This window comes from Dioscorea cayenensis, chromosome 19, assembly GCF_009730915.1.
Source record: "Dioscorea cayenensis subsp. rotundata cultivar TDr96_F1 chromosome 19, TDr96_F1_v2_PseudoChromosome.rev07_lg8_w22 25.fasta, whole genome shotgun sequence".
Classification (NCBI taxonomy): domain Eukaryota; kingdom Viridiplantae; phylum Streptophyta; class Magnoliopsida; order Dioscoreales; family Dioscoreaceae; genus Dioscorea; species Dioscorea cayenensis.
In genome coordinates, this window is record NC_052489.1 from 30,924,020 (window position 1) to 30,944,792 (window position 20,773).

The 20,773-nt window shown below is 39.8% G+C and overlaps 6 protein-coding genes across 7 annotated transcripts; 1 reads left to right on the forward strand and 5 right to left on the reverse strand.

Moving 5' to 3' along the window:
* Positions 1-160: 160 nt before the first annotated feature.
* LOC120250039 (neutral/alkaline invertase 1, mitochondrial-like) lies at positions 161-3,559 on the reverse strand. Its single transcript, XM_039258784.1, is given in 7 exon segments — positions 161-834; positions 936-984; positions 1,091-1,584; positions 1,677-1,888; positions 1,985-2,150; positions 2,854-3,015; positions 3,017-3,559. Coding segments are annotated over 7 exon segments (1,695 nt in total). The 5' UTR covers positions 3,302-3,559; the 3' UTR covers positions 161-507.
* A 690-nt stretch (positions 3,560-4,249) lies between these two features.
* Positions 4,250-5,852, reverse strand: LOC120250669 (probable pectinesterase 53). The gene is given in 6 exon segments (XM_039259499.1): positions 4,250-4,480; positions 4,571-4,806; positions 4,890-5,096; positions 5,176-5,365; positions 5,467-5,519; positions 5,521-5,852. Coding segments are annotated over 6 exon segments (1,149 nt in total). The 5' UTR covers positions 5,815-5,852; the 3' UTR covers positions 4,250-4,311.
* Positions 5,853-6,216: 364 nt separating this feature from the next.
* LOC120250668 (T-complex protein 1 subunit beta) lies at positions 6,217-10,055 on the reverse strand. The gene is made up of 11 exons (XM_039259498.1): positions 9,901-10,055; positions 9,748-9,804; positions 9,408-9,473; positions 9,187-9,298; positions 8,932-9,060; positions 8,757-8,828; positions 8,348-8,463; positions 7,965-8,041; positions 7,281-7,766; positions 6,691-7,006; positions 6,217-6,603 (listed from the first exon to the last, which is right to left on the reverse strand). Exons 1-11 carry the CDS (start codon positions 9,904-9,906, stop codon positions 6,457-6,459), a joined length of 1,584 nt encoding a protein of 527 aa, XP_039115432.1. The 5' UTR covers positions 9,907-10,055; the 3' UTR covers positions 6,217-6,456.
* Positions 10,056-10,475: 420 nt separating this feature from the next.
* LOC120250670 (ADP-ribosylation factor-like) lies at positions 10,476-13,033 on the reverse strand. The gene is made up of 7 exons (XM_039259500.1): positions 12,956-13,033; positions 12,275-12,430; positions 11,624-11,694; positions 11,407-11,526; positions 11,106-11,224; positions 10,903-10,984; positions 10,476-10,801 (listed from the first exon to the last, which is right to left on the reverse strand). The coding sequence occupies exons 2-7, from the start codon at positions 12,420-12,422 to the stop codon at positions 10,796-10,798; spliced, it is 546 nt and encodes a 181-aa protein (XP_039115434.1). The 5' UTR covers positions 12,423-12,430; positions 12,956-13,033; the 3' UTR covers positions 10,476-10,795.
* A 288-nt stretch (positions 13,034-13,321) lies between these two features.
* Positions 13,322-17,255, reverse strand: LOC120283546 (protein NPG1-like). Of its 2 annotated transcripts, none has more exons than XM_039290247.1 (5): positions 16,921-17,254; positions 15,580-15,832; positions 14,207-15,415; positions 13,958-14,095; positions 13,322-13,872 (listed from the first exon to the last, which is right to left on the reverse strand). In XM_039290247.1, the coding sequence occupies exons 1-5, from the start codon at positions 17,050-17,052 to the stop codon at positions 13,550-13,552; spliced, it is 2,055 nt and encodes a 684-aa protein (XP_039146181.1). In that variant the 5' UTR covers positions 17,053-17,254; the 3' UTR covers positions 13,322-13,549. The 2 variants fall into 2 exon arrangements, with proteins under 2 accessions (XP_039146181.1, XP_039146182.1); XM_039290248.1 differs by having other exon boundaries at positions 13,732-13,872; positions 13,958-14,091; positions 16,921-17,255.
* A 536-nt stretch (positions 17,256-17,791) lies between these two features.
* Positions 17,792-20,722, forward strand: LOC120283548 (WD repeat-containing protein VIP3). The gene is given in 3 exon segments (XM_039290249.1): positions 17,792-18,288; positions 19,961-20,341; positions 20,343-20,722. Coding segments are annotated over 3 exon segments (969 nt in total). The 5' UTR covers positions 17,792-17,946; the 3' UTR covers positions 20,589-20,722.
* Positions 20,723-20,773: the final 51 nt, after the last annotated feature.

Below are 20,773 nucleotides of genomic sequence, written 5' to 3' on the forward strand. Positions count from 1 at the left end.
AAGGCAAATATACATAAGGCCCCATACCGGGAACCCCACATAATCTGGAAATCATGTCCGTAACTTGAAGCCTGGGTGTTCTGTGGTGTTGTTGAGGGGCAAGTTTGCACACAAATCTCTACTCCTGGATTTGGTCAACAGTATTAAGTACCAGAAGATGAAACAGTAACATGAAACAACACATTTATATGTTTATATATAATGGAATTAAGTTGTACTTGCACACTTTACACTGATATGAATCAGTAGTCATGCTGGTTTTGAGTGAATGGATTCACTACAATACAATTTGTCACAATGATGAGCTCCATCTAAAAACAATGAGCTGCGGTCATTGTGAGATGAATTTGTAAGAATAAACTTGATCATCAGTTTCAATTGCAGTGATGATCGACGCCTATAGTAAGTACTAGAGTGGTTCCATTTCTTATATAATGCGAAATGGAACACATTCTCATGTTTATTGTTCCTCTATACCACCAGTAAGACTAAGAAGGCACCACTGAATTAGACGAGGACCTGAGATTTTGCGGCGGATCGGGAACACTTGGTACGAGCACTCTTGCTCAGACTGCAGGCGCAGCCCTCTAGAAGCTCAAGATCTTCCTCACATGTCAACATGGAAGCGAGCTCAGGATTTTCCAAGAGCATTTTGGAGGTTAAAAAGCCAGCAATTGTCCACGTCTGGTAAAGACGTGCTTGCTTGCCGATAAATCTTCCAGTTTTTGTATCATAATACTCTGGCCACTTGTCCTCGGCAAGCCTCTTCTCAGCGACTGCAACAGCCTTCCTAGCTAACTCCGGCCTTCCCATTTTGATGCAAGCTAGAGTGAACTGAAATTACCAAAATTCCTGAGTATATCAGTCGATCAGGATCAAAAAAATTTGGGTGAATTTTCGTGTAAATAGAACAGAGATGAGGAGATTAAGGATACCTGCCATAATAGTGTGGGCCAAGAACCACCATTGTGATACGACCACGGTCTGCAAATTATATGATTTAAGATCATTTCTCAAGAATTCTAATGCCAATACTTCAAGAACTCTCAAAATTAGAAGCAACAGATATAATAATAATAATAATACTTACGTGTTCTTTGGATCACAACCAGTGATTATGCGCCATTCCTCGTATTCCAAAGCAGGATAACATATCTTAAGAGGCATGTTCGCGATGAGATCATCCCATTTCTCCTCAATAAGGTTTAGAATTCCCTCGGCTTGTCTTGGAGTTGTTAGAGATGAAACTATGGCCCAAAGGTTGCCAAGTGAGAAGAACCTGAAATCCATATGAGCTGGTTGCAGGTTTCCGATCAAGTAGCCGCCTTTTTCAGGAATCCAATCAACCAACCAGGAAGGAATTTGCTCCGGATAGATGTTGAACTTGTTGATGGCATCATGAGAATACTCTTCAGTTTTGTAGCGATATATCTCATTGATCTTCTTCATATCAACCCAGTAGTACTCTCTGATATGGAATGACAGAGCACTAAGCCTGTTGTTGATAGCACGCACCAGGTTCTTTGATCCATCATTCACTGTGATCATTTCCCGAGAACACCGCAAAGCTGAATAGAATAAAGCCTGCAAAATTTATAACTCATCAGATATGATTACCTGACAATCAACAAAATAATGCATAAAGTTAACACTGAAACTATGATTAGAGACTTTACTTGAATCTCAAGAGGATGTCCATGGATACCCATGCGTCGATCTATCATGCAAGACCCATCAGTGACCAGAAGTGTAGGAAACATGTCAAAACCATCTGAAAGGCATAAATTCAAGATCAGTTTAATGCCTGTCTGCACATCCACTCTCTCTTGTAATGCGTAATCCCCTGTTATCTTCCCATATGCTCTCAGCAAAATAATCCACCATAATCCTGCAAGCACACCGTAACACGAATTAATGACAATCAAATCTTGTTTTAATCAAAACAAATCCAGTGGGAGCTTCATTCACACAAGTAGTGGCTCACCAGAATCAACCGGAGCTACACGTCCAATGGCCGATTCGCCAAAATCAGGGTCTAGAGTCTCTTCAAATGCTTCATTGTTTTCATCCAATGGCACAGTTCTAACCTTAAAACTAGCTGGCATTAACCCTTGTCCTGGGCTATAACAATCAACGGTCTTTTCCCAACTCTGAACATCAGAAAAGACAAAAACACGGAACATTTAAGACAACGGGACATAGATATGAGTTTGATCAATACCAAGTGATAATTACAAGCACATAAATGTAATCTACAAGGAATCAGAAGAAGCAAGCACAAGAAAATGTAAGTCAAAATCAATTTGTTCATAAGAACACCTACGATTCTAATTCTAGTCAAGGTTTTTCTGATAATAAATAATCCAATGGTTTTCTTATACGAATACAGAGCAGCCTATAAAAACAAAATGGAGTTTAATTTAACAGAAGCTAATATCATCATGAAATTAATGCATCAGGGAACAAACAACTACCATACTTACTCATCAGAGATGAAACTGTGAAGATCGAACAACAATGACTTCAAGTCTTCAGGCACAAGAACAGAAATAAAAATATGTCCCCAATCTATGATAAGTTAATAAACTAGGAGGCTAAGTCACAAATGATCATTGAAGAGAAAAACTTGCATCAAAATAATATATTTTGGACTTATTTATAGCATCGCAAGTGGAAATCATTATTCTATTAGAACCCTATCAAATTCCAACAGGAAAGCACAGATGAAAAAGGAAAATAAAAAGCAAGAAAAGAAAAAGAACATCTTTTTCTGTTCCCAAATCAAGCAAATTGAGTTTCCAAAACATTCAACAAGGAGAAACAAATCAAAGGCTATGCAATTAAGCATCATACCTGGAGCTGCAAGGTATGGAGGAGAAAATTCTTCACGATCTCGCTCTCCCCACGCATCAGAAACGCCAGCGCCGATGGCACGAAGTCCCTGATGAACACCTGGTCGTAGTTCAGCGCTTCGATACCATCATCGGCGGCCGCCACGGTACCCACCAGGGCACCCGCAATAGCTGACTACCGTCTTCCTCAGCAGTGCCCACGCATCCCTCTCCGTCTCGGTCTCCTCTCTCTCATTGACTCCCAAATCGGGGGTGCTCTCAAGCTCTTGTGTCTCCTCTTTGACGGGGTGGAAACTCGAGAGGTTCAACAGGAAGGCCATGGATGTAGAGGTCACGGAGGGAGGGGTTGGAGCCGGAAACGTGCTCGGACGCCGTGGAGAAGGGCCGAGCTCCAGCGATGGCGGAGATGGGGCGTCGGGGGCATTTCGGGGAGTGGATGGTGGGGGCATTTCGGGAAGAAAGATGGGTATTTTGGGAAGAAACGTGGAGTTCGAGCGCAAGCGAGGAGGAGAAGCGAGCTTGGTCTCACGGCAGCGATCGCCATTGAAGTCGAAGCATTCATACCAACAAGGGACCGGAACGGAAGAGAAGGGACTTGTCCGTAATGAAAATTCAGCAACGAGGGCTATTTCCCGAAAAAAAAATCAAGGGAGTAATTGAGATAAAAATGAAATAGAGGGGGTTGAATGAGAAAAACACAGGACGAAACGGTGAAGAACGTTTTACGGATGTTGGACGGTGGGGTCTTCTTTATAGAATGCGGAAAAGATGGATGGTTCAAGACAAGGCTCCGTGTTGATTAGAATTACGAAGGTGACATTAGCGAAGTTACAATTATGGGCCTTGGATTTTTCTATCTGAATGCATGAGATTAATGACCACTGTAAGTAGGTGAGGATATTTTGGTCAAATTAAGGGAAGCCAGGGACGAGGGTGAAAACGTCTTTTGAATGAAGGATTAGAATAAACAGAAACGCGTGCCTAAATAATGTGGCGCACGGATCTCGAAATGGACGCATGAAATGCATCACGTGCCGTATTGGATTACAATTATCTCCGGGGCTTACTCTTGTAGGAACCGTTCGATCTCCATCCAACGGATGATATTTTTATAATCACAAAAGAAGAAGGATAAGGATCCTACGTGGATGTGCTGACGTGGTGATCAGTTTGCTTTTTATGTGGATCCCATTCCCTTGATCTCCAAGCCACAAAAAACAATCCACTCGGTTTGTGACACGTGCCCATAGTCCAAATTGAGAAGATATCTAAATTTATTTTACCACCCGAGTCAAAGTCACTCATAGAACATTCACCCCATCTTCCTTTTCTTTGTGTATGTTTGACTGTTCTTTTTAACTTTTATATCTTATTAATTAATTATAAAATTTCTTGAATTTTATTATTATTATAGAAAGAGTTGTTGGCACACAATACGGAATACAAATGGTAATAATAATTAGAAAATATATGATGGTGGATATAAGAGCCATGAATCTCCCTCTACATAATATGTGCCAAGAAAAGGTTGAGCCTCTTCGTCAGTCAATAGATGAGCCCAATGAACCCTTCCGGTCCAATTAGCCCCAGGACCACTGCATTGATATTCACCGTAATATATGCCACTCCTGATCCAAAGAGAAGTAAACATATATGTATTTATATCTATAATTATTTTTATTTAATTAATATTTGCAATATTTAAATAAATAGCTTACTCTTCTGGTCTTTGAACGTGCCATTTGTTCCAACCTTGAGGTATGACCACATTGTCCATGAATGTGTAGGAGAAGACAACTCTTGAATGGTCTCCCCAGGCTCTGCCCAAGTAGACCAGGCCACTGCCTGCAATGGTGCTCTTGGTGAAGGAGAAGCCACTGTCCATGGTGGCTGTGTTCCCCTTCTGAGCAGTCACTGATGCTACTCTTTTTGCTATTGAGTTTAGGTAGCAGTCCTGCAATCATATGAAATTCCATTAATGGATTAATGCTGGTGTTTTTCTTTGGATATAAGTTATTATGAATTCATCTTAATTACCTGATAGAGTGATCTGCCATTTCCAAAGATGAAATCAAGAGAGCCTTGGATGAAGCAGTTGTTGAAGTAATGGAGGCCTTTGTGGTCATAAAGAGTATCTTGAGTACGATAGAAACTGCAGTTATAGAAAGCGGCCTTGTCGCCGGAGATGCGGAGAGCCACTGCTTGTCCTCCCCTCTCTCCAACCTCTGGATATGGAGCAGTATTCTGAATAAACATATAAATGAGTTTAAAAAAACAAGCAAGTTTTACATGTATATCTGAAAGGAGTAGAAGTAGAGCATGCTTCAAATCTTATGTTGGCAGCTACAAAGTAGTTTGCATTGACAGCAACTGTTGCACTGTGGAAGGTCTTCAGTGGCATGCCATTGCTGCCCCTTGTAGCTGCAGTATCGTTTCCGGTAATGATTGGTGGATCACCAGAGCTTCCAACAAAGGTGATGTAGGGCTTGCTCTTTGGAATCACAATCTTCTCCCTAAATGATAAACCATCACATATGTAATCAATATATATATATATATATGTTCACTACAATACACTATTGTATGGAGATGAATGCATGTGTGATATATATACCTGTACATCCCTGGTCTGATGTCAAGAATGACTCTTCTAGTGTTATGCAAATGGAATGCTGTCTATAGCTTCTCTAATGCTCTTGAAGTCACCATTACCATCCTGGCTCACAATGTATCTCACCTTTGCTGCCTCTGCCTTCACTAGCTTGGAATCTAGAGATCTTTGGCCATGGAGAAAGACAGAGCTCGGTTTCACACTGACATATCTCTTGTGATTCTGGACATTCCATGAGATCCATTTCTTGAAATCATTCTCTGCTTGTTTCTCCAAGCTGAATCCATACTGACAGTAGCAGAAAACAATGCAGAATGTGAAAGAAACAATGAGAGAGTAGTGAAGAGCCATGTGCAAACACTAGAGTGGAGTGGGTACCTTTCTATATACTGGAAAAATCTTGGAACAAGGCCATGTTCAGCAACAGTACCCTGGGCTCTGAGCGCACTATGTAGTGATTTCCAGCGAGTGCCTGTTTTATGGTTTTGCTGAATATAGATGCTCAATGGTTAATGAACAAAATATTCAAAATAAGAAATCATGGAGAATGTGTGCATCCTCTTGGTCACGGATGCTCTTATCCACAGAAGAACACAGACAAAAACAAGAAAGAAAAAGCTGCAGGTCCACTAGAAGTTGAAGATGAAGGTTAGGAGACCTAACCCTCTGTACCTTTGTGGCGGCAACATGAACAATCCTACAACTGGCACCACTCAACCAAACCCACTAAAAATCACACACATGCTTGACATCTTTCTTCCACTTACTCTCAATTTCCAACAAAATGTTCATGTAGTACAAAATCAACAGACGACCTCGCCTAATAAATGGCCAGAAACTCATCCATAATAATTCAATTAAAGATTTCACAAAGTTCAAAGCATTTCAGATGATAAGGCACAAAAACACTAGCAAAATCCAATGCAACATAGATAAAATAGTACAACTCTTCCTCAGTCGAATGTCTATTAATTTAAAATCACACACCATCACTCACATTCTATCTTCCCTCTTCCTTGGAGCACATGTTATGATCTCATCTACTCTCAAGATCATTTCAGCAGCTTCAGTAGCAGAAAGCAAGACTGCTTGCTTCACCTTGAAAGATTCTGAGATTCCTAGCTTCTCCATATCCCCTACCTGCAACCAAAATGAAATCTCATTGAACAAAAAGAATTGGAAAAATCTGAAAATAAATGCATAAAAAAATGGCTGTTTTCTCCCTACCCCGCCAGAGATCACATCAATGCCAGAATTGGTTGTTTCCTTGTGATGCTCTGCACGAAGCTGAGATATCAGTTCTGCACTGTCTAAACCAGCATTATCAGCAATGATGGTGGGTATAGATTGAAGTGCACGTGAGAAAGCTTCAATGGCATGGGACCTTTTCCCAGGAGTCCTCCGTGCAAGTTCATCCACCTCTTTTGCCATTACCATCTCAGGCCATCCACCACCAAGTAGAACCCTGCTGTCATTCACTGTCTGGGATAGCACACACAATGCATCATGCAAAGATCTCTCTGCTTCATCCAGCATATGGGAGCTACACAACAAAAGATTTAAAAAATATAGTGAACATAAATTAGGCAGTTTAAATTAATGACATTTCTCAAACCTATATCTCTAAACCTAACCATTTCTACACTACAAGAACTCAATAGGCAACTCCTGGGTTCACAGTTAAAATGTAGGTGATAAAAAAAAACATGAAAAAGAAATACACCTACTAGCTTAATTGCACCATGTAGGGATTAATAGTTGAAGTCCCCAAAATAAAATTTGAACAGCAATGTTGATACATGCTCTCAAGAACATACCTTGCACCTCTCAAGACAATGGTACACGCCTGACCCATTTCTACCCCAGAAAAATGAATCAACTTGTCCTCCCCAATCATAATTTCTTCAATGAGCTTGCAGTGGCCTAGCTTAACAGATTCTGGATTATCAAAAGTAGAGGCAATTTCACCACCCGTCACAAGAGCTAGCCGCTCAATCCCATCAAAATCAGCATGCTCAATAGCCAATATTCCTGCATCTGCAAAAAGTTCCTCGGGGTAGTTGTATATCAATTGTCGGTTAACAAAGCAGTTGATTCCATGGCCTATGATCTTCTGAACTTTTTCTTTCATTTTCTCCTTCTCTGCCCGCTCAATCTGTGCTACTCTTGCCATTGAATCAACACGAACTCGAGCTCCATATATCTTGACTTTATCAGTATCCATTGCAGTATTTGCCACTAAAATCTTTGCATTCTCAATGCGTTTCGGCTGGCCAATGCCAATCTTCTTGTCAAGAATAAACCTGCAAAGCAAACATTGCTATATGTTACAGGAAAAAAAGCTTCATGAACAAGGTGCATGGTACTCTGAGACTTTTTGGTGTAAATTTATTCAATGTACATAGACATAGAAAATAAGTCAATTAGATTGAAAGCAAAAATAAAATGCAATGAGATGCTTTGTTGATGCATTGTAAACCCTGATGAACTTGAAACCTTACCCTTCATCCAAAAATGAATCTTTCAGGGATCCTCCAGCCTTTTTAATGATTTGGATAGCCTCCAAATTTGTACTGCCCTGTTGTTTTAAAAGTATAGCTTGTCATATAAATGTGCATCTTCTCATATTTGCATTACTAATTATCTAGAAATAATCTAGCTAATCATACATAGAAGGAAAAGGATAGAATGGTATTTATCAAATATAATGCCATGACCAATCACCCATGAACAAGCCAAAAATAAAAGAACCCATTTCAGAAACCATAAAAATTAAGCATGGGAGAGATTAAATTGTTTAAAACTAACGATTACTTTTACATTTAAACATTGCTCACAATGCAAATAGAAGGTAATGTAATTTAGGGAAGTAGACCGACGTCACCTTGAGCCTCATGACAGCATCCACTGCTAATTGAGCAAAATATTCCTTGTCTTGGGCGAGTATCTTTGAACTAAGAGTCGTCATAGCTATTTTCATCAGATCTGACTTAAATTTCTCTGCATTGCCACATGAGAATATCATGATAAAAGGCCATTCACTGAAGAAACAGCAAGATATAGGAAGCATGTGCATGAAGGGTGCGAAAGTGCATGCATATGGGTAGGTGAATCTAATCACGTCTGATCAAACTCCAGCATGAAAATATTGAATTAATATGTGAAAAAGTGAGATTGAATGTGAAAGACCCAATAAAACACTTTTCACTCTCCGAAACAAATTGGAACATAGAAATAACACGAAGGCACAAAAGAACAAATTGCGAAGTGAAATTTTTCTAATAAAAAAAAACCTGGATCCTGTTTGTTATCCATGGCCTTTTGCAATAGAGCATTTCGAGCACATTCAGCAGCCATCCTGTAACCTACATCACATAACATAGATCCATTTTAAATAAGTTCGCAATGAAGTAAGCGGCCTATGCCATTAGCACTGTGAATGTTATACAGTAGAAAATTTATGTAAACCTGCAATTATAGTCATTGGATGAATCTTTGCCATGGTTAGCTTCTCAGCTTCTCTAAGAAGCTCTCCAGCCAAAACAACAACAGATGTTGTCCCATCACCAACTTCATCATCTTGAACTTTAGAAATATCTGACCATTAAAGACTAAGGAGGAACATGTTCTTTGCAAAGCTTTGATAGGAATGCACAAATTAATGAGCAAACATTCAAATGTAAAGTTCAACAAGATCATGTGCACATCATTAGTGAAGGATACCCACAAGGACCTTGGCAGCAGGGTTATCAATGTGGAGAGACTTCAGGATGGTGGCACCATCATTAGTGACAGTAACATTGTGTCCCCTTCCAGTTGATTGCAAGATCTTGTCCTAGATTAGCAATATGCATGCATAGAAACGTTAAACAACTTCCACTCATCTCAAGAGCCAAACAGCACTGATCGACCAAAAAGAAAGAAGAAAGAAGAGAATATAATACCATTCCTTTCGGACCTAAGGTGGTCTTCACCAAATCAGCTATCGCCATTGCACCAATAAATGATGCCTGTTCCAATTAATCAAATCATATCCAAACTAAAGTAGCAAACTTTCAGTTCAAAAGCTCATAATTACATAACGTTTCATTGAGATCCAAATCGATATCAAGTTCACAAAAATTAAAAATCTTCCCAAAATTTTTTTTTTAAAAAAAACATCAATTTACATTAGATCACAATCACCAGCATTACTTGACAACATTCGCACAGAAGATCAAGGGCAAAATCCTACCTTTTTCAGAAACAAAACCATAAAAACCACAACAAAAGGTGAAATCATACCATTCTTGCACGGTCTCCTTTCTCTTCGGTGGCTTCATCCTTGAGCAGCCGTTCAACCTACACGCACAATCCAGCAGCAATAGAACAACAGATAGATCAACAACAAAGATGGGATAAACAATAACAAAAAAGAAGATTTCGATACGATCATACCGCCATTGGAGGGGTTCGAAGAGGAGATCTGATTCGAGTGACGAAGTAGAGCAAAACCCGCAAGAGATTGAAGTAAGAGCGGCAAAACGAGAACAGCCCTTCGACTTCGAGACTGTTTCTTTTTGCCGTAGTTAAACCCTAGAATCGTCCAGAACGGGGTAGCGGATCGGGTTGGGTTGTGAAAACGGGTTGGATCCGAAGTGAAGAAATCCGGCCCGTTTACCCTCTTTTGAATTGTTATCCTGTTCCGTTGGATCATCTTTACATTTTTTTTAACGTTCTGCTAATTATAAATTACTAAAATAATTGTTCATAAAAGATTTTATTTATTTATTTAATTATTATTAATTAAATTCCCTCCTTTTGCCATTTAATGCTTTTTCTTAAAATTTTTTTATAAAATTTCATTTTTTTTTTTTTGGTTAAATCATTTACAAGAATTTTTATAAATGGAACTTGATACAAGTAAAACTTAAAATCCGCGAAACCAGAGAATCATGCATCATGAAGGTTTTAGGCCACCAGATGTTTCTTAATTAAGAAATAAACATAAAATGTTCATAAATATATCATAATAAAAGTTAAACCAGTGTGGAGAATGGCTTCCTTGATCTCTCTGATTAAGCAGAGTCCAGGTTAGGATGAAAAAGGAAACTTGCATCAATTAATACCGAATAGAAATACAATATAAAAAGAAAATTCATGCAACCTATAATGAAGATTAAAAAAAATTGACAACATAAGTAAAATTTCCAGGCATCTCTGGTCTAGAGACCAACAAATACAAGGTTTTGTAGAACAAGAAACAGCAGGAGAGGTCATCTCTGGAGCTGCTTTCTGGGCTTAAAGAACGTCGCTAAGATGACGATCGGCATGAAAAACCTGCCTGCAAGATCTAGGCCTGCAAATAAGCGAAAAAGAGACATGAACATGGTGTATGTTGCTGTGATTCAGTCATTTGAAAGGAATCTGAAATTAATAAATACAACTAAGGCAGTATACCTTGTTTGCGATGTTGTTTGAAAGCCAATCCAGTCCCTCATACAGACCCTCCCCAGAAGTGGCACAAGTGCTTTGTATGTACCTAAAGAAGGTGCCGATAGATGGTTTTGATTAATTCACAGCGATCCAGAAGAGTTTTCTTGGTTTGTTTTTTTTCTTTTTCCTTCACTGAGAAAGAATAATGTAGAATTGAAAGAACTAACCAATGACGTTGGCGAAGAGAATGCAGACCAAGCTTGTCAGTTATCTCCGCAGCATTCATGGCATTTGGTAGATCTTGTTTGTTTGCAAACACAAGCAGCACAGCATCTCTCAACTCATCCTACACGTTAAAATTTGTCTGTGAGGGACCAAGAACTGAAAGTTCCTTTGGAAGAAAGCACAAACCCATCAGAGATGAGAACAGCTCTTTCTGAGAATACCAGGTAGGGGGAAGCTCAAACCATTACTAGATTTATTGTACCTAACCAAATGTTTAGAAGCATTATGTTGTTAAAGGTCTACCTCATTTAGCATCCTATGTAGTTCATCCCTCGCCTCAACAACACGGTCACGGTCATTACTATCAACCACAAAGATGAGGCCTTGGGTGTTCTGGAAGTAGTGTCTCCACAATGGTCGGATCTGTACACGTTATAGAAGCAAGAATCCGACAATAAAGTTCTGAGCAAATAAATTTCTTAACATATGATTACTTGGAAAAAAAACCTGATACACTTACCTTGTCCTGGCCACCAACATCCCACACGGTGAAACTGATGTTTTTATATTCCACAGTCTCCACATTAAATCCTTCATAAGAAACATGTTCCGATGAAAAAACATAAGCTATAAAAGCCCCTAATAATCCCAAGCTACTTGAAACTTTATCATGAACATTGGAGGATTTCAAGAAACAGAAAATTCCAAACAAATGACAACAAAGCAATGACAACATGGCTTGCTCCACAGAACCCTTTAGCATGATATTACAGGCAAAAAAAAACATTTAATTCGGAAAATGAACACTCCATAGTCTTCACCAGGAAATCTAACATCCGACAACAAGGAATAGGAGCAGCACATACAATAGCTTCAAGACCAGTAAAAAGCATTTTGCAAACAATGTACAACCCATTATCATTGCATAACATCAGAGAAATTTCAGTGTCATTTCAAAGATGACCTGATCAAAATTTGAAGTTGCAACATGAATCCCGATCATGCAAGAAGCAGCATTAGGAATTCACAGAATTTTAAGCCTCAAGCAATAACACACTTTATCAATCAAGAGCAAACATTAGAGAAAATTGAAACAACCTAAATAAAAGAGAATAGAGAGGAAAAGGCACCATCAAAAGCAATCCAAATAAATACAGTTCAAAGCTCATACCAATGGTAGGAATGGTAGTCACAATCTCTCCAAGCTTCAACTTGTACAAAATGGTGGTCTTACCGGCGGCATCAAGACCAACCATCAAAATCCTCATCTCTTTCTTGGCAAAAAGCCGGCTGAAGAGCTTGGTGAAAGACAGCCCCATCTTCACACCTGAAAGTAGACTCCATCCGAAATCATATGTCATTCAATAATTTTCTCATGAACAAACACACACACACACACACACACACACACACACACACACACACACAATACCAAGATAAGTTTTTTCCTCTCCAAGATTTAATAGGGCATGCTAATAAAGTATGCCCTGTGATCAATTCACAAGATCTACAGCTTCACATAAGAATTAATTCATTCCTTTTTACAAATCCACAATTTGTACATATATATATATATAAAAACACAGACATTTAGTGAGATCTAAAGGAAAAGAATTGAAATTACATCGAATTTCACCATAAAATATTATAGTTTCAAGCAATCCAACAAGGTTTAGAACCTGAGCTAAAAACACGAAAACCAAGCCCTCAATAAAGATCTACGCCATTCCTCCACGAAAATGGACAAAATTCGCAACAAAACGAAGCCAACAAATCGAAGAATCCAAAATAAACAGCGGAATAACACCTGGATCTATGGATTTACAAAGAATTTTGAAAGAATCGAACTCACAGGAGGGGAGACCAGGCACGGAGAGGAGAGCTCTTCTCGACTACCAAGAAAAAAATTGTGGGTAGAAATAAAAAAGCGCCAGTTTTATCGCAACTCGACTTGCGGACAAAAAATAAGTTCAATTTTCTAATTAAATAATTAATTATTATATATAAATAATTTTTTTTATAATTTCTTTTATAAAAAATAATTTTTTTTTATAAACAATAAACAGTTGATAAACAGTATTATTAATCCAAAAAATCAATCATGAGTCCGTCATTCACCATTCTCGTATCATCTAATCCACCACCCCCGAATAATAGTTGTTCACAAGGTTGTCTAAGAACATGTTTGATAAAACACAACAGTCCCTACCTGATCATGTAAACAAACGCATAAATATATATATATATATATAGAGATATATATATACCAGCTAAAGCTGAAAATGTCAGAGTCGAATTACAACCAGGGAAAAAAAAACAGAGAGAGAACCAACTCAGCTCTACAAGTACAAAATACAATCTGCAGCTGAAATCCAACTCCACACAACAGCTAGCTATATGAACCACAAATCAAGAAAAAAGAATGGCAGGAGCTTAGTTGAGGGACTCATGAAGAAATGGAACTGTAACTCTCTACTGGATCGGATTCTTCGAGCATTGCTGCTGCTTGGTAGCAGTCAGCTGCCTCAAGCAATCTCCTCTCATCCCTGTGAACCATGCCGAGATAATACCAGGCCATCCTGTTTGTGGGTTCAACTTTTAGAGCATCCATCAGGAAGGATCTCGCGACGGGCAAAGCTTTAGAGCCTCTCTTCCAGAGCAAACTCGCAAGGGATACCTTGCAGTGGACATGGCTCAGGTCTAAAGAGAGTGCATTGAAGTAAGATGCCGATGCTTCTAAAGTCTCTCCGTGGGCTTCATGCTTAGAACCTGGTAGATCACATGCATAAATGTGACGGAATGTAGAGAATAAACGAAAATGATGTTTCATGGGTATCGGCAATTTTGTATGTACCTTGAACATGCATCGTAGCAGCGGAAAATGGCTTCAGCATCTTAGCCTTCTCCAGGCATATTTCCGCGTCTCTCCAATGAGAAAGGCTGGAATATAAATTCGCAAGACCTTGCCACACTTCAAACTCATTGATTCTATCTTCCTCCACATGTCAAACGATTGACAAAATATTAAGTCAAATTGATACAAAAACCTTTCATTTGACAATTAGAGACATGTTCACATGGAACAAAGAGAAGTGCATCAAACCTGAAGTACTTCTGAGAAATCCAAATGACTTTCTTTGGGCCTGAACAAGTGCAAGCAAGAGACGATATGCTTCCACTGCCTCCATAGGCAGAGACTGAGCAGCTTTCAGTTTTGCTTTGATTCTGAGCAATGGCCCCTGTTCCCATTTTGCAGTCTGCTCAATGGCAGCATCAATAACAACTTCAGCTTCCAAGTACCTCCGCTGGGCTGATAAAACCAAAGCGAGCAGTATCCAGCCTTTTGAGATAGATCCGCCAGTTGCATCAATAAACTCTTTCGCAAATCTGAGCGCAGCATTGGAATTATATTGCACAGCATATTCAAAGCTCAAGTCAAAAAGCAAATCTGGGTTTTGGCCCTCTTGGGCAATTGCTTCATCCAGTGCTTTTAATGCTTCAACTTGATGGCAAGAACGCTCCTGGTCTGAAAAAGCAATTTTACCTAGTTTTCCAAAACAGAGACCCAAATAGCGGAGACCCACAGCTCTAAGATGTTTATTCACACCATGAGCATTTGCTATAGCTCTCTGAGCATATTCTACTCCTTCAGATGCGAGAAGAGAATCCTCACTACAGATCTTCGCAGCAAATAATATTGCAGGTAGATCATTAGGACATTCATTCTTATTTAAGAATTTCCTCAATAAATTTAAGGCAGCTTCATTTTGACCTTCTGCATGGTAGCAAAGAGCCAATCTAAACCATCTATCACATCGTGGGTACATCCCGGGTAATATTTCTTCAAATTGCCTTGCAAGCACAGAGGTCTGGCCAGCAAGAGACAGTGCAAATGTAAAATGCTCCATCACTGAAGGATCCCACTGTGTCTTACCAAGGCACCACTTCTTTAATAGCATCATCAGAAGTAGTATGGCTTCCTCCAAATTGTTCTTTGGTACATATGCACCATCGGTCTGGGCAGCCAAACTGGGGGGACCAGCTTCTACACCACCATACAGCAAAAGCACAACAAACCTTTTCTGGATTCTAACACAGCATTCATCATCAAGATTCCAATGACTGAGAAGAGCACGCCGGTAACAAGACAAAGCTTCCTGATTGTGTCCAGCTTGTTTGCAAAGCTCTGGAAGGAGCTCTACAGCCTTACTGACAGTTTCTTGTAATTTGGCATCCACCATCATGCCTGGTATGCCGTGCTGAAACATCTTTTCCACAGCATCAAGAACACTCTTACATTCTTGAGCGGCCTCTACACAGCACAGGATACATTTCTTCAGAACTATAAGCTCCTTATAAGATTAAAAGAAGACCACTAACCATTTATACCAGAAAGTTACTGATGTTATGGTACTTTAAAGATACACAAACATTAACACATCATAGTGTGTTAAGACACAAAACAGCAGTCAGTACCTGCAGCTTTACCAAGCTTTAAAAGTGACATGGACTTCAAGTAGATGGCTTCAAGGACTAGGCTAGCAGCATGCTGAGACACTGAATGTAGTGATTCTGTGCGGGAACGGTTCCTCTTTGAAGAAGGCTTTTCGGAAAGACCAGGTTGCAGACGCTGTATAGCAGCCTGAAGATCTATTCCATCAAACACTCGAAGAGCAGCTTCTACGTTGCCTCTTTGATACTCCAACCTTCCTAGAAGGGCTCTTGCTTCCTGCAACACCAATCGTCTTGAACTTCAAAAAATATAAAAGAGAAATACTCACTCAATAGAGAATCTAGTTACCAAGCTCAAGAAATCAGAAAATAAAGAGGAGGCTGCAACAGTTCTTCACTAACAGTCAGAAACAGAAAAGGATTCTATGGGAACACCCTAAAAAACCATTGCAATTTCCAGACTTTTGCATCAAATGCAATAACAAAACAACCAAATAATTTCAGAATTCCTCCAGGAAACACATCTGGAACTTCCCGAGTAGAAAAGACCACATACCACCACCACTGAAATGTCAAAGATCAAGTTCTATCAAATTATGGCGACAAAGTAAGGTCCTTTTATCACTGATAAGATGAAAAAGACCATCTTTTTATGCAAGAAGCAATCTCAACCTATGGTCCCCAATATAAAATTAAAAAAAAGCTCAGCCGCCTGTACTAATTCAATGACAACAAACCATCAAAATGAGAACTTCCAATCAAACAATGCCATAAAACATTCCCAAAAAAGTTAAGGTACTCTAGCAACAGCTTCTAAGCTTATTTGAACGCCACTACATACTATTACTACAGAATCATCATCAGTACTCATCCAAGTCGGTTTTTCTTTTCCCTAACGTCTCATCTTAAAAAGGCAGCAACGGTATCGCACCACATCATGGATTCCCATCTCATACAACCAAAAAAGAGCGATAACTCATCTTCATTGTCATTATTGGAACAAAAACTTTAAAAATCAAAATTTCACCTAAAGCTCAAGCTAGAGCATGCTATATCCACTAAAAACAACTTCTGTGAATCTTTTAGCACCAGCCACAATAAACCCCAGCAAATAAACCATCTGAAACAAACAAATATCCAACAATTTGTAACAAAATGGTTTTCTCCCCTAATTCTAACAAAATATATAAAGAAACACAAATATTTCACAGTAAAAGGACAAAACCATTATCTCAATCCATCAAAACCAGACCAAAAGTCAACATTGTCGACGACTACAACAAAGCCATGAAAAGCAAAATCCTCAAAACTCCTGCTAAACCCTATAAAAATCCAACCTTTCCTAACAAAATAGAGTACGCTCACCTCGTAGTTGAGGGACAGGCCCTCGCGGAGCGATGACTCGGCCTCTTGGATGTCGCCCTCGTCAAGCTTGACCTCATCATCGGAAGCCTTCACGGGAGAGCCCGTTCGCCAGCACCACCGTGCCATCATCATCCCCTTTGAGCCTCATCCTTCGCCGTCGATCACGCGACCGGCGATCGACCGGAAGAGATGGATCGAGAAGGGGATCGGGAGATCCGAGATCCGATCGCCAGCGAGTGTCTCATTGGAAGGAACGAGGAGGTACAGCGACAGGGCGGTGACCGGACCGAGCTTTAACGCCTTTAATGCTTGTCGGGGGTGGTGACAGGGAAGCAAGAAGGAAATAACTCATGAATATAATAGAACAGTAAGTTATACAGTACGGTATCATATTCGACCGTTAGATTGTCTTAATAATCGTGTCGTTTTAATCACGAGGATATCGAGCGGTTGGGATTGGGGGAGCTGGAGTCTAGAGTAGGTTTGTTTAGATGTTTGACCTTAAGATTCGTGTTTGACGGGGACCACAGAATCTCAAGATTCTCAACAGTGTAGAGACCGAATCACGAGGCAGAGACTGGGAAATGTAATCCAATACGTACATATACCAGTATAAAAATACTTAAAAAATTTTATTAACAATAAAAATTTAAAAATTTAGAACTTTAATAATGACTTGAGTGTATTTTCTTATATTTTTTTAAAGATTAAATTAGTTTATTTATTTACGGGCTCATTGACTTACACCATATTGACTGAAAGTCACTTTCAAGATGGAAAATAAAATAATATACAAGACTATAATACTATATTAATGTTTTAAAATAATGAGATTTAATAATCGATGGCTGTTGATCTTGAGTTTTATCTTAACCGTTTATCGGGTTTGAGATGGAAATCGACGGCTGATATTGGTTCCGTTCGGGGTTTAGACTGAGATTAACTAACAATGCTTTTCATAAAGTCTCCTCTTCATCTTCACCACGAAATTTGGGGGTTTTGCGCGCTTGATCTCCGGCGGCATCGATGAAGCTCGCCGGAATAAAATCGGTGGAGAACGCCCACGATGAGTCCATTTGGACTGCGGCGTGGGCGCCTGCGACGGAGACGCGGTCGGCGCTTCTTCTCACTGGCTCGCTCGACGAGACCGTACGGTTCTGGAGCTCCGACGAGCTAAACCAGGTTGGGACACCCTCAGGTGGACATGCCCTCGGAGTTGTGGCAGTCGCTGCTCATCCCGCCGGATTCCTGGCCGCCTCTGCCTCTCTGGACAGCTTCATTAGGGTTTTTGAGATCGATTCCAATTCCACCATTGCCACACTCGAGGCGCCGCCATCCGAGGTTTGGGGCATGCAATTTGATCCAAAGGTGAGATCTTTTGTTTTCATCTGCCTATACCTTTTTGCTCGTTGTTGCTTGGATTGAAAGCAGGGTTTTGTAGCCAGATGCTTTTGTTGTCCTGAATAATTTCACTTTGCTTTGTGAGTCTTTCTTGCGACTGTGTCTCGTCTGAAATTACATGTCAAATGAGTGAGATGCCTTCAGAGATGTTTTGAGAGTAGGTGGGAGTGGTGTTAGGTAAGCAATGATTGAAATAGTCTTCTTTCAATAGCTAGCTTGCAGCCATATGTAACAATGAACTGACTTATTATTGTTCTCAGTGTCGCTTACTGTTTGTATTAGCATTTCGGATCCTTTTATTGGTGGATGTATGGTTTGCTCATTCAAGGCATTTCAATTCCAATTCCCCTTTCAGATTCATGTTATTCATTACTCACATCCCATATTCATACATTTTGGAGAGAAAATAATTGTAGCCTAGCCATCAAGACATCTGCAATTCTGCTAGTTCAGGGATGTAGATAGTTGTGTCCAAGGACCATAACGATGATCTTTGGAAAGCCGTTTTCTCATCTTAAAACTGAGATATTCAGTTGAGATTGCTTGGGCATCAAAATGTTCAGAGCAATCCTTGCCTACCCAGGATGCAGTGCACCAATATGCATCATTTCGAACCATTGATATATTATCTCAATGCCACATGACATAGCCTATAGTCTTAATGCAATGCATCATGGTGTAGACAAGAATTTTCTAGATGTTCATTGTGGTCCCTCATACAGTCATATTGTTGTTTTACTCTCTCTTTGGCTTTGAGTTAATCTGCCAGATATTGCACGATATTGAGGATATTGGATAAATTATGTTGGTATTCTGACCTGTGACATTTGCTTGTTGTATTTGGATTTATTTTATATTAGGCAGCAATTACATGATGTCTGCATTAAACATTGTCTTATGATGCCTTGTACCAGATCACAGCTTTTTGAGCCTTGATTTACAATTATGTGGATTACTTGTCTATTGAGTGCATTTCCTTATTTATATTGTATTTCTACCACACATGTATTACAGCATTTCTTCTTATCAAAGAGGTCTCCACATTGGTCACCATCACATATATTACTAGTCTTTCATTCTTTTATGTATAGCAAACAGAATATTGAATTTAGATAGGTTATATATTTTTCATTCCTTCTGCATAATTTTTTATCTGCCCTCAATGGACTTCTTTCTTCTTTCAAAGTAGAGATTCCCTGCAACTACTTGTAAACTTTGTGTCAGGATTCATTTAATCACTGCACTTGCAATTTATATGAGGTATTAAAGATAACTGTAGCCTCAATTGAACTGACTTCCTTGGCCATGTACAAGACAAAAGGGAAGATATGTGAAACATGGCAGATACTCACAGTATTTTATTTTGCTAATGATCCGCTATTATTTTTATCTGTCCTGTATAATTTTACATCCATTATTATCATCAAAAACTTAGAAGTATTCCATTTTAAAAAGCTGATTGTTCTAATTGTAACTTGTAATTCTATCTGTTGTCTTATCTAACATCCCTGCTGGGTGCTTCAACTTTTCCAAAGTCAGCGTTGGCTGAGTTCTTGTGTGTATGGCTTGCATAAGTTATTAATCGAAAATGGATGTCTTTTATATGCTGACCGCAGTTCTGCCAATGTTTTTCCTTCAGGGCACTGTGCTTGCTGTTGCTGGTGGTGGAAGTGCTTCTGTGAAGCTGTGGGATACTTCCTCATGGCAGCTTATTGCCACCCTTGCAGTTCCTCCTCCAGAAGGATCTCGGCCTGCTGATAAGACTGGAAGTGGGAAATTTGTGCTCTCTGTTGCTTGGAGCCTTGATGGCCGACGCTTAGCTTGTGGATCCATGGACGGCACAATTGCTGTCTTTGATGTAGCTCGCGCTAAGTTCCTTCACCATCTCGATGGTCACTACATGCCAGTGAGGTCCATGGTGTACTCCCCAGTTGATCCACATGTGCTCTTCACTGCCTGCGATGACACACATGTACACATGTATGATGCTGAGAGGAAGGGCATGATTGGGGCTATGTCAGGGCCATACGAGCTGGGTGCTTAGTGTGGATGCCAGTCCAGATGGGGCTGCCATTGCAACAGGCTCCAGCGATCGGACGGTGCGTCTGTGGGATCTCAGCATGCGGGCTTCTGTGCAGACGATGAGCAACCACACCGACCAAGTGTGGAGTGTGGCTTTCCGGCCACCCAGTGGAACAGGTCTGCGACTAGGCCGCCTTGCCAGCGTCTCTGATGACAAGAGCATCTCCTTGTATGACTACTCATAAGTGTTTGTTTGTTGGCTTGGCTTGGCTTGTTAAGTTGAACCATCTGTTCTTGTTTTTGTGTAATCCAAGTTATCTTTTGTTTGATTTCACTGGATAGAACTTCTTTGGATTCAGTCTGTTTGTTTGTTTGTGTTCATTGAGGTGTTAATCTAAGTAAATTATTTAAAGATCTACATCTCATGACT